This window comes from Fundulus heteroclitus, chromosome 12 (assembly GCF_011125445.2).
Source record: "Fundulus heteroclitus isolate FHET01 chromosome 12, MU-UCD_Fhet_4.1, whole genome shotgun sequence".
NCBI lineage: Eukaryota > Metazoa > Chordata > Actinopteri > Cyprinodontiformes > Fundulidae > Fundulus > Fundulus heteroclitus.
In genome coordinates this window covers 1100270-1115255 of record NC_046372.1, presented here as the reverse complement: position 1 = coordinate 1115255, position 14986 = coordinate 1100270, and the positions used below count along the sequence as shown (strand labels likewise).

Here is a 14986-nt window from a genome sequence, read left to right as displayed (position 1 = left end):
AGTATATCTAACTCAAGTAGAAGTAAAAAGTTGTCATCCAAAACATTACTCACTAAGAGTGAAATCTGTTTGGCAAAAAGGCCACTACTGAGTACCGGTTTGATTAGAACGTCTAATTTCATTTGTGTAAATGGTGTGATTGGACTATCAGACAAATATATATGAAATTAAACAAAGAACAAAACAAAAAACAAGTTAAAATAAGTTACATCAATACAAAATAACAAATTAATGTGGAACAAATACATTTCCAAATATGTATTACAGAGTAAATGTGACTAGTTGCTACCCACTCTGGGTTTTAATTTTGTTTAATATAATTTAGAAGAGAAGAGAAATCATAAAACAATGATACAATAGTAAAATTTCTAGGTGTGTAACACTATTATCCTGAAATAAACAGTTAAGCTTAATCAAATGATCTAAATTCAAGGTTTTATCTTGTGTTTTGAAACCTTGTTTATAGCTTATTGTTTCTATCTGGTCTTCCAGTTTGTGTTGAACTGGTCTCACAGCAATTTATACAGGACTTTGCAGAGGTATTCAAACACCTTGAACTATTCTCACATTTCATCACGGCACAACAACAACCTTCAAAGTATATAATTGGGATTTTCACTTAAAGACCAAGAAAAGAAGCATGTAGTTGAGAAATGGAAAACAATATATGTTTTTTAATTTTTCTTAACAAATAAATCCTTGAGTTCTTCAACCCTCAATACTTTGATACTCAAAAGTGAAGTTTCAAGGCAATTAAGTACCTTCAAATGTCACGTATACATGGTGGCAGCAGCATTATGCGGCGTGGATGCATTCAGCAGGAACAAGAACCTGATGAGTGAGCTCAATATAGGCCAGTAGGAATGCACCAAACTTTCAGACATCCAAGTGCAAAAAAAGGATTAAAAAACATGTATAACTCTTTTCATGTCACAATTATGCTGTGCCTTATGCTGGTCTATCACAAAATTTTAAAGTGTGAAGAGACAAAATACAAAAATGCTGTGAATCCTTGGTAATTAAGCTGTTGGAAAGTTAAACAGAAATTACATTTCATTCTATTGGCTAATTTCTTTAATCTATTTTTTTTATTATATTTATTCTATTCAAACTGAACACTGGAGCTCCTCACGACTTAAAAAGTGAACAAAATTTTCGAGCATTGATCCACCTGTGTGAGGTTTTCGTTTTGATCAGATACCATCAGACTTGGCCTCACAAACAGGATCTCTTTTCAACTGCCACAGTCAGCAACACCTGGGATGTGAGAAAAAAAAAAACCTGAAAAAAGGCGCCACGACTAATTCAGAACAGTAAACTCTCGAGGTTCACTTCTGTTGTTCCTGTAGCTTTCCCCAAAAACTCACTGAAAAGACATCTTCATGAAGTCAACTATAAAGGACGGGAGCAATCCCTTCATCTTTTGGTGTAGAAATCCTCTCCGAGTTGACAAAAGAAGAAGCTTCAGTTGCTCCGGTTTCTTTTCAGCATGATGCTCTGTATCCAAAGCTCTTCCTTTTCAAATATCTATAAAAAATGCAAAGATTTTAGACTGTTTAGGTAGGTTTTTTCATCTGTATTCAGAAAAATCAATATAGTTAATCAGCAACAGCTGAATTATTGCAGTGACCTAATAGTTACTCCTCAAAATGTCATGCAATCAGTGATTTCAATTAGGGCTCAAATCCACAAAATCTCTTTTCAGGAGAAGGTTTTTAATATTTTTGTCATACTGTTCACATTATACCTTTGACAGTTACAGTGGCCTATTAGAAGCAATAAAATCCCAAACTGTCCCAGCATATAGGGGTTCAGTTTCAGGAGGGTAACTAAATAAAGACAGTGGGTTCGGGCTATTGTTGTGTCAAGCAGCTGAAATTTTACATAAAAGGGCAAATTTAATTTTAAACCATAATATGAAAGGGAAACTACAGATGACAATTTTCTGCCTTAATTTGCATCTGCCTATTTGGTGAGATTTCTCCGTCTCATCACAAATGATGAGATGAAGTCACGAAGTGGAGCTATCCAAATGTTAAAATGATTAAGTGTCATACATGGAGCCTGCCTTGGGTACTGCCATCTTGAATCACCACTAACGTCACCTATGTAATGACAAAATTACCTGCAACTGTTTGGTGTTAGATGTTTTGATTTCACAGTGTAAAATAGGCCTACATTAGTAATAAATACATGTATGCTGAAACCTTCTTTCACACAACAGAGTACAATCTCGCCTGAGAAATCGAGGAGTCAGGCCATTATTGAATTCACTGATTAAATTTCCTATTCCTTTCTATTAAACATGAAGTACTTGTAATCAAAGACCTCATAGTGTCCTGTTTGATGAGTCACTCTTACCACTTAATAACAACATAAATAGTCATCAGTGCATCAAAGACTATTATCTTCGTTAGAAGAAGCCGCATACACAGCACGACCACAATGTTGGTCCTCACAGCAACATCTGTAGATCAAGCCACACATAAACATGTTGAATCCACTTAAAAACGGGCAATTTTTCACTGAGGGCCTTCAACGATGTTTTACCTTCTCTTTCTTCTTCATTGCTGGACATTTCATCCTCACCTTTAGAAATAACAGAAATGTTTGGAAGCTAACTCAGAGTGCTGTTGCTCCAAATTTATGATGGATAAACTCTGATCAGCAATACCTTTTGAGGCAATGCAGTGCCTTTTTGTGGCCTTTGAGGGTTTCCTGCGGCGCACAGAGCAGGTGTATGACGGCCAGTTATTGGTGACCACAGTGATCATCGCCACAGCACTGTGGCCACGATGCTTCCTGCTTACAGCACCGTTGTATGGGGCGACGTTGATGTAGTCCTCATCAGAGGCGGACCTCCAGCTGATCTCCAGGTGCCCTCTCCTGAAGTCGCTCACTACACAGACCAGCAGGGTCCAGCCAAGCCTCTCGCCTGAGAGGTGGACCGGTGGGGCCAGAGAAGCCAGCACATGACCCTCCACCCCTCCTGAAACAAGAAAAGTGGAAAAGATCACATCAAAATGTTCACAAGTCAACTAAAACAAAAGCAGGAAGATGGAGAAACCGCAAGACTGAGTGGCAGATGGACTCAAAAAATGTCCATTGGTTGCAGAGATGAGAAAAAATGAATCATTCAAGCAAACTTTATATGTTGAGCAAAGCAAGACGTAATAAAAACAGGTAAAGTCTGAAAATGAGGAGCTAAACAAAAAAAAATATATATGATGAAAATGTGTCTTTAACAGTGGTGAAGTTTGCTTGAAGGAGTAAGGAAACACAATTGTGTTCATCATAAGACGGAAACATTGGAGGTGGATAACAATCTGAGATGCTTTATGAAAGGTCCTGACAACAGTGTCAAAAATAACAAAAAGACAGTTAAGATAATGTGAAGATAATAATCAATGAAGCAATAGAAGAAAATAAATGTTAAATACAAATGTGTAAATTGAATACACAATTAACTAAAAGTTCATTAAAACTTCAGGTATGATTAGTCTAGGACAAGGTTGAATTAGGAATGTGTATTTAAATGACTAAAGCTAAAAGCCAAACTAAATGAATAAATCCCAAGTCACTTTTGAAAACATTAATGGTCTCCTCGACAACATGAAAATGTTCCCTAAGCACAGCTTTTTGGTTTTACTTTGGGATGATTTACAAGCCAAGCTAACTTCATTTATAAAGTACTATAAAAACAGTAAGCACTAAAAAAAGATAATTAAAACACAAGAATTTAAAACAAAATAAATGATTAAAGTAAAAATAAAATCCAAGGGAAAGTAGCAACAAGAAAGGAAAAAAAATTGCACAATAAAAACAGAACTGATAAATTTGCACAACTTAGACTGTTGATTCTAAAAGTCATTAAATGCACCTTAAAATCAATACTAAAATGATCAAGTAGTCAAAGCAGGCACTATAAAATTGGAGAAATGTGACACCTTCAAGCTTAACTATGCATCGAACATTATTTCTAAAAAATTAGATAAATAAAACAATTCAATTTTGTATTTGCTAAATGTTGCTGGTAGTAATATATGGTAAAAATGTATTAAGCACCAACACATCCATTTGCACTTCTGTAAAGGATGAGTTTTTTTCCATGCAAAAATATATATTTTGCCTATTTTTTTTAACGAAATAAGGAGCACGGTCAAAGGTCTTACCTGTCCATAGATATATAATCGGAAGATAAATGAATCCTCTGCGTGGCTCAGTCATTTCTAACCTGCAACTACTCTGACTTTTAGGAGCTCTGATCAGTGCTTGCAGTACGTGTGTGTGTTTGTGTGTGTGTTAGTTGGTGAGTGTTGGTATGCCTTGTGTGTCAGTGCATTAAAAGAGGGCTTTGCCAGGAGCGTTGCATTGTGGGAGATTGGCATGTCTCATTGTTGTGACCTTATACTAACAATGGCAACCCCTTACACACTGCCAATACACACACAAACCCAAACACCCAGACACACAGAGGGAGGAAGGGAGACATGTTACACATGTGAAGCTCTGTTAGGATTCATTAAAACTTCAGGGAAATGAGGAGAGGGCATTAATAATAATACTGAAACAACCGGAGTCCCACCTGCGTATGGCTGTTGCGTCTGAGGTGAGATAATATCAGCAACACCTGCACACACAGACACAGACATTGTTCTGGAAAGTGATAAATATCAACATGTAAATCAATTTAGACACTTTGCTCAAAATGTATCTCCTATTAACTCATAAGGAAACCTTATTGCCTGTATCCTGGAATCTAAAGTTCCACCATCTCTCCTCTCTCTCTTACACGCTCACCTACAAACTCATTTAAGCATTTTTTTTAATCCTCAGTGGGCGGCATCTTAAAAGAGAAAGTGAAACTGAGCATCAAGGAAGCATGATGAAGCTAAAGTGATCGAGGTAATGCTTTTTTTTTTTTTTTTGGTAATTCTTAAAATCTCTCACAGTTTGAGCAGAGCTAAGTTCCAGCTCATCTCTAACAATGCATCTAGGCTGTGGATAACTCAAGAGTCTGTAAATGTTTGTTGTAAATATTAAGTTTGACACAGTGCAGCTTTAAGAATACTCCTGCAACCTGAATTGAACTGTAGCTGTGCTCCGGCAGCTGCTGTCACCTTTTTTTTCTCGTTATAGCTCTGTCCTCCTCTTGCTTTCTGCCCGTATAATGAAGGCTGTCTTGTTTATGCTCACAAGTTTGAATCTCTTAAAGGAATAGATTTGCTGTGGTCTGAGTTTTAGCTGAGCTCTGTGTGCCAGAATTAACCGAGCATGTGGTGCTCCGCACAGCCCAGTTATTCTTAGCAGTTTTTCTCCACCTGCTCTAAGAGAATAATCTAGTCTTTTTATTTTTTTAGGCCCCACATTAGATATCTATTTCACAGCTACACGGCGGTCTAAAGTAAACTAGATATCCCATAGCAATATGTTTATTGCACCACAATTATGTTCTGTTCGTTTTATCAATGTGGTGGCAATTTGATGCAATAAAAATTCCCAAGACAAGACCAGACAAATCAGTGCAAGTAAAATGCAATAAAAAAGATTAAATTTATTCTAATATTCAGTCACATTTAGCTCCAGTTAGAAACAGTCCAGTTCCAGATCATGAAGCAATCCTTACCAAGCATACAGTGACAGTGGAGAGGAACAACTCCTGTTAAACAGGGAAAATAAAACACTCCAACAGAATAAAGTATAAGCAAGACGCCGTGACTAGGTGAGAGTAAAAGAGACAGGAACAAGATACAAAAACATGGAAACCACTTGCCACTGGTGTTTTTATGGGAGAGAGAGACTAAACAGGGTTAATGGTAGCAGTAGTAGTTCATGCTGGCAATATATCTGTTGTGTCCAGGAAAGAGACAGCTAAACCAAAAGCACTGAGCGATAAAAAATTGCTATGGAGTAGAAGTATAAAGGGTACACAAAGTTAATGGTTGATATATCTGTCTACAACTCTGCTAAGAAAGCACAGGGACAGGGGAAGTTTCTATTGGAAAGGAAAACAAAGAGTACAGACAGTCCTAAATTCAGTTCAATGAGATTCTGCTAGAATAGTATGAAGTCCTGGGTGGTGGCAGGTTTCTTACTTTGACACCTGTAATAAGAATGTATACATGCATGTATTATCTTTAAAGAGATTTTTTTTGACTTTTTATTCCCCTTTTCATGTCTTTCAGGTTCAAAAAAGGAATCCCAGAGGAATAGTCAATATATTTGTATTAACTATTGAGTTTGGGAGGTCCTTGCTGCTTGACCCCAGTGTACGAGATATGAATAAATGAGTTCTGTGCTAATAGTCAGCATCTCAGACGGGTTGGCATCATTTTAATCAATTTTGCTGACAGACATTTCTTTTGCAATGACTGCAGTTAGGCTTTTAGTGCTGCTGGTGTTCAAGGTGTGCATGGTTGGGTCTCAGCCCTCCCAGAATTCACAGCAGGTAACAAGCCCGCCTAGTCCTACCACAGAACAACCACCCCTGGAACATGGCACCCTGTCCTTCCCCTGGAGCCGTCTCCGTCTGCCGAGGTATGCTCCGCTAATTTTCTAGGACTATTTTCTAGCACATGGAAAAAGGAGAAATATCTGTATTTCGACTCACCGATTAACTAACTGTCATGTTTCTGTGTCTCAGGTACATTGTTCCTCTTCACTACCACCTTCTCCTGCACCCCAACCTCACAACTCTCAGTTTCACAGGCACCGTGCAGATCCAGATTGACGTCCAGAACAATACAAACTGGGTTGTGTTACACAGCAAGGGTCTTCAAATCTCCAAGGCCACAATTTTAGACCATAACCTTGCTCATCTATCTGACCAGGTAGTTGGACATACAAAGGGGATTATCTTTTTTGTTTTACAGTCACTTATCTCCTTAACAATTTTCTCCTTTTGTAGGTTCTTCCAGTTCTTCACAACCCTTTGCACGAGCAGATAGGCATTTTTTCTCCTAGGGTTCTCAGCAGCGGGCATAAGTATTTCCTGTATGTAGAGTTTGAAGCACCGCTAGCTGAGGGATTTTATGGCTTCTACAAAAGCAGCTACAGAACCAGTGAAGGAGAGACCAGGTGAGAGAAGGTTTCCTGTCTTCCAACATCATTGGGAAAATGATCCAACACATACTCTGCAGCAACAGCGCAACCATCTCTTTTCAGAAACCTAGCTTCCACTCACTTTGAACCCACAAGCGCTCGAATGGCATTTCCTTGTTTCGATGAGCCGAGCTTCAAAGCCAACTTCTCTGTGCGGATCAGGAGGAGCCCGGAGTACATTTCTCTCTCCAATATGCCTGTGGTGAGTGCTGGAGCTTTGAAACGTTGCATACGCTTTCAAAGTCTTTCAAAGAAAAAAAAAGTCTTCACAGTTCTTCTGGGCTTCAGATCAAAACAAAACAACTGAGCGGTGACCTTCTTGAAGATCATTTCGCCCCGAGTGTGACGATGAGCACGTACCTCGTAGCTTTCATCGTTTGTGACTTTAAGTCTGTCAATGCAACAACATCGTCTGGGGTGAAGGTAAGGCCTTCTACCCTGGTGTCACTTTTTTAGCTTCTGTTACTTTACGAGCCTTGAATTCTGGTTCAACAGTTCGGGTCTGGTTTCACTGCAGGTGTCCATCTATGCTGCACCTGAGAAGTGGATGCAAACCCACTATGCTTTGGAGGTTGCTGTTAAAATGCTGGACTTCTACGAGGAGTACTTCAACATTCGCTATCCTTTACCCAAACAAGGTAACAAAAAAATATTTTATTTCTTATTTCCAAACTTTACCATTTTTTATTTATTGGTTATTTCTTTCTCTTCCAGATCTGATTGCCATCCCAGATTTCCAGGTCGGTGCAATGGAGAACTGGGGCCTGACCACCTACAGGGAGACCAGCCTTCTCTATGACCCCCTCACATCCTCCATTTCTGATAAACTCTGGGTTACAATGGTCATTGGTCATGAACTTGCCCATCAGGTGAGGGCATACGAGTAAAGTCAATGGTGCATTAGGATTATTGTTTAGTTTTTCTAGTTTAGATTTCTTAGATTTGGATGAAGAGCTTAAATCCTTCGGTTTGCCCTGCAGTGGTTTGGGAACTTGGTCACCATGGATTGGTGGAACGACCTCTGGCTGAATGAAGGATTTGCCAAATACATGGAATATATTTCAGTGGAGGCCACCTACCCTATTCTCAAAGTGGTAAACTGTTTAATCCCTGACTAATATATCACAATTATTCCCTAAAAGGAAGATTGATTTTCATGTTACCTAACCTGTTCTGGCAGGAGGAGTATCTACTGCACACATGTTTTGCAGCAATTAGTCTTGATTCTTTAAACTCCTCTCGGCCTATCTCGAGCCCAGCAGAGAGCCCCACTCAGATCGAAGAGATGTTTGACACAGTCTCCTATGACAAGGTATGCTCTTTCTGTTTAGGTAACAATTGATCGTAGCCTCGAATTGAGGATGTAGCAAACACAAAATTAACAAAAGTGTAGAATTTTCATCAAATGTAGTTGCACTAATATACCTTATTTGAGTTCAAATGTTCATATCATTTGAACATAATAACAGAGTGAGTAACCTGATCACATATATGATGTTACAAAATAACATTTTACAGTCTTCATGACATCGCATAGTTGATATCTAAAACTTTTCCAGGGAGCATGCATCCTGCACATGCTGCGACACTTCCTGACAGAAGACGTGTTTCAGGGCGGGATAGTGCGATACCTCCGCAAGTACAGCTACGGAAATGCCCACAATCAGGACCTTTGGGACAGTCTATCTAATGTAAGACACTATTATTTTTCTTTTTTCCTACGGAACATTTTCATACAGAGGGAGTTTTATGGAGCTGTCCAGTGCATCTGTCACATTTCTAGTTCAGATAAAGCAAATTACATGTTCTTATTCTGTTTTTGTAATAGCTTTTTTACCACATAATGAACAAACTGTGGATTGATCATTTTATTTTAAACTCCCTATTCATTTTCTTAAATATATATGTTTTGTGTTAGACCAGTATGTTAGTTATCACAGATCCAGGGTGCTGTTAACTTTTACTTGTTGCTTTAAAGAAATCTTTGTTTAGATTAAGTGTGTTTTACCTGCATTGACATTCCATTATCTGTACATGGTATTTAAGTGCAGAATTCTTTTTTTAAAAGTGTAAAACACTGATAATGTGTGCTTTGGAACAAAATATGCCTCCAACTTTTCCAGTTTCTCTTGGTCTTTGGTGACTGTTGGTGTGAATCTGCATAGAATATCTTCGTCAGACAACAATAGAAAAAAATTCAGTCAATATAATTTGCAAACACTGACATTAATTTATGTTTCCATTTTACTCAGAGTTGCTTTTTTTATTCAGTTAGAATAAATAGTTAAACATACAGTGCTTTGCAAAAGTACTATTAGCCCTTAGTTTTTGTCACCTTGTGTTACTTTACAACCACAAACAAACCTCATTGTGTTTTGTTGGGTTTCAGTGTGATAGACCAGCACAAAGCAAAGCACAATTGGTTTACAACCCTAATCCATAATTTTGAAGCGAATGGAAAGGGTGCGTGGATGGATCTCTCTACCACACATACATACAGCATCCCCTCACATATACACCTATGATATAATACTACAACCATCTTCTGAACTGAACATTTTACATCGCAGTTCATCAGCTTACATTGGGATATGTGCAGTTCCTTTCTATCCATTGTTCATTGTTTGCATTTTATCCTTAATACTGATGATTCTGACAAGTTTTTCATTTATTAATTCATTCATACACAGAGAGCCTTCCTTATTTTTACCCAGTAGCAAAGGCTCGGTCCCCTAAGGTCTGGTGTTTGATGTAGGTGATGGGTGTGAGGAAGTTGGTGTCTGCAGAGCGGAGGGAGCAGGAGGGGCGGTGGGGTTTCAGGAGGTCACTCAGATATGGAGGGGCCATATTATGAAGAGACTTGTAGATGAGGAGAAGAAGCTTGTACTGGTTATGCTATTGGACAAAGAGCCAGTGAAGCTGTTGGAGGACAGGGGTGGTGTGATCTCTGGACCAGGTATGGGTGTGTAGGCAGGCAGCAGAGTTCTGTATGTATTGTAATTTTTGGAGATGACTGAAGGAGAGGTCCATAGAGGATGCTATTGCAGTACTCGAGTCTGGAGGTGATGAAGGCATGTATGACGATTTCAGCTGCAGACTGGGAGAGGGATGAACGGAATTTAGCATGTAATACAGTAAAAGATGCAACCGTTCCATTTTTTTTTAGCTTTTTTTAGAATTAACAAATTCTCAATCAGTTTAAAAGGAAATTGTAAAATGCAGATTCCTGCAGCCAGTGGGGTTGTGTAAGAGCATAAAAGAAAAAAAAATAATTTACCACCATTTACACTTCAATATTTTTGAAGAGAAACACAGTTTACCTACTTAAACTATTGAAAAAAAAAAGAAATCTCTGGTTTGAGTGTATTCATGATGTAAACACAATATCACAACAACCACACTCAAGTATTTACTTATGAAAAGAAAAACTGGTTTTGGTAGAGCAGAATTGGTGATTAAAAAAGAAAACTGTTTTAGGAAAGACTACTTTTAGAAGGTTTTATTTTTAGAAGGTGAATTGTTTAAAATGTCTGAAGTAAAAGCACTCGAAATACCATTTTTGACAGTTATACTGAGGCATGAAAAGAATAAGAAATAGAATCACTGCTTTGTGTTGGTCTCTCACAGAAAATTTTAGCAGACACTTTGAAGTTTGCAGAATTACACAAAAGTGTCATATGTATGTATAGTTTTGCAAGGCACAGACCATTTTAATCAAATGAACCTCATCCAAAGTGATGTATTTGATTAAAAAAAGATAAATCTTCCATATTATTTTTCAGACATGCTCAGAGGATGACTTCACCTCAGGAAAACACTGTTACAGCAGTGACCAGGCCTCCAAGAATGCAGTGAGTAAAACATCTGTACCCTCTCTCACCTTCCCGATGTCGCAGTATTTACATGATTGTGTTTGCAGGTACTGAGTGTTAATGTCCTTCTGCAGTATCTGTTTGCAGGGGAACACCTAAACCTGACAGCCATGATGAACACTTGGACTTTACAGAAAGGGATTCCTCTGGTCACTGTGACCAGAAAGGGCCCTCGACTGCTGCTAAGACAGGATAGGTTCTTAAGGACAATTCTTCCCTCTGATCCTCAGTGGCCCGCTGTGCAAAAAGGGTAACTTCACCAGTATTAGTAATATATCGTGCCTTTTAAACTTATTTTATTTTGTAATTGAAAACATTTTGAGATTCATTCACTTTCCTTTTGAATAGTTTCCTATGGCAGATTCCTCTGACATACAAGACTGATACTTCCAGCACCATCCACAGACATCTGATGACTTCTCCTACAGGTAAGAGATGAAATAAAACCCTGGATCAAGTTCTCTTGTTTTCAGCTTTACTTTCCAATAATCCAACAGTTTGTTTGTTTTGTTTTGTTTAGACAGTATACACATTGGAGAAGAAGCCAACTGGGTGAAAATAAACTCTGATATGACCGGGTATTATGTGGTTCATTATGCTGATGATGGTTGGGATGTGATGGCTAAACTACTGAGGGAAAATCACACTGCTCTGAGCTACAAGGACAGGACTCAATTGATACACAATGCAGTTCAGCTAGTCACGTAAGTTATAATGTTTGCACAAGAAACTTATCTGAATGACTGCAAAGAGAGTAATGATTTTGTTTTCTATCTTTGTGAAGGGCGGGGCATCTCCCACTTAATAAAGCCTTGGACCTGATAGGTTATCTACAACTTGAGAAACACACAGTGCCTCTCCTCCAAGGACTTGGTTATCTGAAGGTCTTTTACCACATTATTGAAAAGAAAAATGAGCCAATTTTAACACAAGAACTGGGAGTAAGAGAGCTACATCTTATAGGTTTTCCTAAAATGTATTTCATTTTGACATTGTCTGAATGTGACGTGCTGTTTCTCTTTCTCCGGGCAGAAATACATCCTGAAGTTTTTCAGGGCCATCATCGACCAGCAGACATGGAGTGACAGCGGCACTGTGTCTGAGCGACGTCTGAGGTCGGAGGTCCTGTCTCTGGCTTGTCACCTGGAATACCCCCCCTGTCTGGAGCGTGCAAATCATCACTTTCAAGACTGGCTCCGTTCCAATGGGACATTGAAGTCAGTTTGACTCACATGATAACAAATATATTTTTACACCCAGCAATAATTTTTGGAGATGTGCCTTGATGGCGCTTTCAGAGCAGCTTTAATTCTAAAATAGCATGTATTCAATAAGGTGAGATTTTGGTACATATGGACATTACAGCTTCATACAGTTGCTCTGGATTTGTGGGTTGCACATCCACTGTTCCCTCACATCCAGAAGGTGCACTGTGGGAGGGAGATCTGGCGACTCTGGAGGCCACCGAAGCATAGTGAACTCACTGTCATGTTCAACAAACCAGTTTGAGAGGATTTGAGTTTTGTGAGATTATAGTGGATTGACACACTTTAATGGATTGAAACACTTTGTTCATAAAGGCATAAAATCAGCAACAATATCCAAGTTGGCTGTGGGGTTTTGCAAAAATATTCAATTACACCACCTTTGCTAGCAGCCTGAACGTTGATCCAAGGCTTGATGCATCCATGCTTTTATGTTGTCCGTGCCAAATTCTGACCCTACCTTCCAGATGCTGCAGCTGAAATCCAGACTCACCGGGCCAGGCTGCCATTGCCTAGTTTTGTTTAGATTGCAGCATCAGCTTCCTGCTCTTATCTGACTGAATTTGCACATGGTGGGGTCACTGCTCATGTAGATCAGCTGCTTCCTAGTTCGATTTGTTGTGCGTTCACAGATGGCATTTAGATCTTGGTTGTAAGGAGTGGCTACTTGAGCATTTGTTGCCTCTCTATCATTGACAACCATGGCACACTAAATCCTGTTTCTGCCCCATTCTGATGCTCAGTTTGACCTTCACTAAGCTGTCTTCACTATGTTTAAATGGCTAATTGCATTGAGGGGATGCAATGTGGTTGGCTGATTCTCTGTGTTAAAAAGTAGTATCTGTTCTGTGAGAGAATGGCATATATACTTTAATATGTAATTGAGTCGTTTTGTCATTGTCTGTGCTTGGTTTTACTATAGCTTGCCTACTGATGTGGCAGAGACCGTTTTCTCAGTGGGAGCTCAAGATGACCATGGCTGGACCTCGCTCCTAAACACGTACAAGATTTCCCTCTCAGAAGCCCAGAAGACAAAGATCCTCTTTGCTTTGGCAACCACCAAAGACACAGACAAGCTGCAAAGGTGCTGCACAACCCTTTTTCTGATTTTTTTAAATGGATGGTGCTACCATCTTGTGGCAAAAAAAAATATTATATTTATATATTTATATTATATATTGTAATATGTTTCCGTTGGTTTATATTGCACAAATGTTGGTTAAGCCCAGGTGAAAGATTAAGCAATAACATGCTTAGTGTCATAAATACTGCAGATTTAAGTCAGCAGTGTGCTTTGTGTGTATTTACATTGCAGACTGCTGGCAATGGGTCTGAAAGGGGAGGTGATTCGCTCACAGGACCTGTCTCATGTCGTTTGGATGGTGGCTGGTAACCCGAAGGGATATTATCTGGCCTGGAACTTTGTCAAACAGAACTGGGACACACTAGTTGAAAAGTCTGTATGACTCATTTTCATAACATGCAATACCATGACGGTGCCACTTTATGCATATTGTATTTTCTGAAAGCTATTTTTTGCCAATCAAGGTTCTCTGATGAACTTGTCCTAACCCTCCAGCATGGATTTAAGATTGTAGATTTGCATCTGCTGGAGCAGATATGGAGTTTATTGGAGTTTATTTCAATCCTGTCAATCCTCCTTTCTTTCTTAAAGGTTCCAGTTAGGCTCATCCTGCATCAGGACCATGATTATTGGGACCACAGGACAGTTTTCATCTCCAGAGGAGCTCACTGAGGTAAATTATTACTTTAATAATTTTTAATACCTTTATGTTTATTTCAAAGATGACATGTGATTATGGAGCACATTTTAACAAAATGTTGAATAACTCGTGGTGGGGTTATTCAACATGAGTTATGCTAGGGTAATGCGCTGCCCATCAACTTCAGATACAAAGAAATTCCACTTTGAATAATGCATTCTGTTGGAAAAAACAGTTAATTGAACTGGTCCTAGCTAATACTTGTTGAGCTTGTTTTGAATGTGATTCTTTAACAGATACTTGACCACTTGGAGCTACTTCTTTAGTTAATTATTTTATCTTTATATGTTTCTTGTCACTCAGGTGCAATTATTTTTCGAATCCATCAAAGAGCAGGCTTCTCAGCTTAGAGCAACACAGCTTGCCCTGGACAATATACAGAAAAACATTCGCTGGGTTCAGAGGAACTTGGAAACTCTGAGAAACTGGCTGAATGATCAGGTGAAATGACAGACAGCAGAAACATGCAAACCATCGGGAGGGAAAAACTCTTTCCCAAGGAGACTTTCCAAATGTTTTTGAGGATTTTGTATGTGCCACCTTGGAAAAGTTGATGTTTGAGATGATGAAACAATTTTGAATATGGGAAATAATAAATGCCTGGGATTTTCTTTGTTAAGAGTAAAATAGTTAATTAAAAATGGCAGACTGTATAACAATCATTTTGTTTTCAATGTGTGTCTGTGTGTCGCAGAAAAAGCTAAGATCAGCAAGCAGACAGTAAATCAATTTATTGTAGCTCAGCAGTTGAGTTGAGCATACAGTACCTCTGTTCTTTCTGCCTATGCTTGTGGGTTCAATAAAAAAGGTACAGTCCTCAAGCCATTCAATCATGGATCTTTTATTTTACAATTTTTTGCGGTGAAATGAAGCAAACAACGAGTTTCAAAAACAAAATTTGGGTGCACAATTTTGAGTTTACAATTACAACCGTGCCTCTACCACCGCCTTTTGTTGTCATTTG

The 14986-nt window shown here is 38.7% G+C and overlaps 1 protein-coding gene across 1 annotated transcript; it reads left to right on the top strand.

Annotated features, from left to right (window-relative positions):
* The first annotated feature begins 4423 nt into the window (after nucleotides 1-4423).
* On the top strand, nucleotides 4424-14472 carry erap2 (endoplasmic reticulum aminopeptidase 2). Its single transcript, XM_036143639.1, has 22 exons — nucleotides 4424-4609; nucleotides 4837-4905; nucleotides 6186-6537; nucleotides 6644-6830; nucleotides 6908-7077; nucleotides 7165-7303; nucleotides 7390-7524; nucleotides 7619-7739; nucleotides 7816-7970; nucleotides 8082-8195; nucleotides 8282-8413; nucleotides 8661-8792; nucleotides 10884-10952; nucleotides 11048-11223; nucleotides 11322-11401; nucleotides 11494-11677; nucleotides 11758-11914; nucleotides 12006-12190; nucleotides 13161-13322; nucleotides 13554-13694; nucleotides 13914-13995; nucleotides 14326-14472. Exons 3-22 carry the CDS (start codon nucleotides 6368-6370, stop codon nucleotides 14470-14472), a joined length of 2838 nt encoding a protein of 945 aa, XP_035999532.1. The 5' UTR covers nucleotides 4424-4609; nucleotides 4837-4905; nucleotides 6186-6367.
* Nucleotides 14473-14986: the final 514 nt, after the last annotated feature.

Excerpts from the sequence above, each read along its gene's own strand:
- erap2 (XM_036143639.1), top strand. The coding sequence starts at position 6,368 with ATGACTGCAGTTAGGCTTTTAGTGCTGCTGGTGTTCAAGGTGTGCATG. Across the intron at positions 7,525-7,618 it reads CAACATCGTCTGGGGTGAAG|GTGTCCATCTATGCTGCACC; the intron begins GTAAGGCCTTCT and ends GTTTCACTGCAG. Across the intron at positions 11,402-11,493 it reads TCTGATGACTTCTCCTACAG|ACAGTATACACATTGGAGAA; the intron begins GTAAGAGATGAA and ends TGTTTTGTTTAG.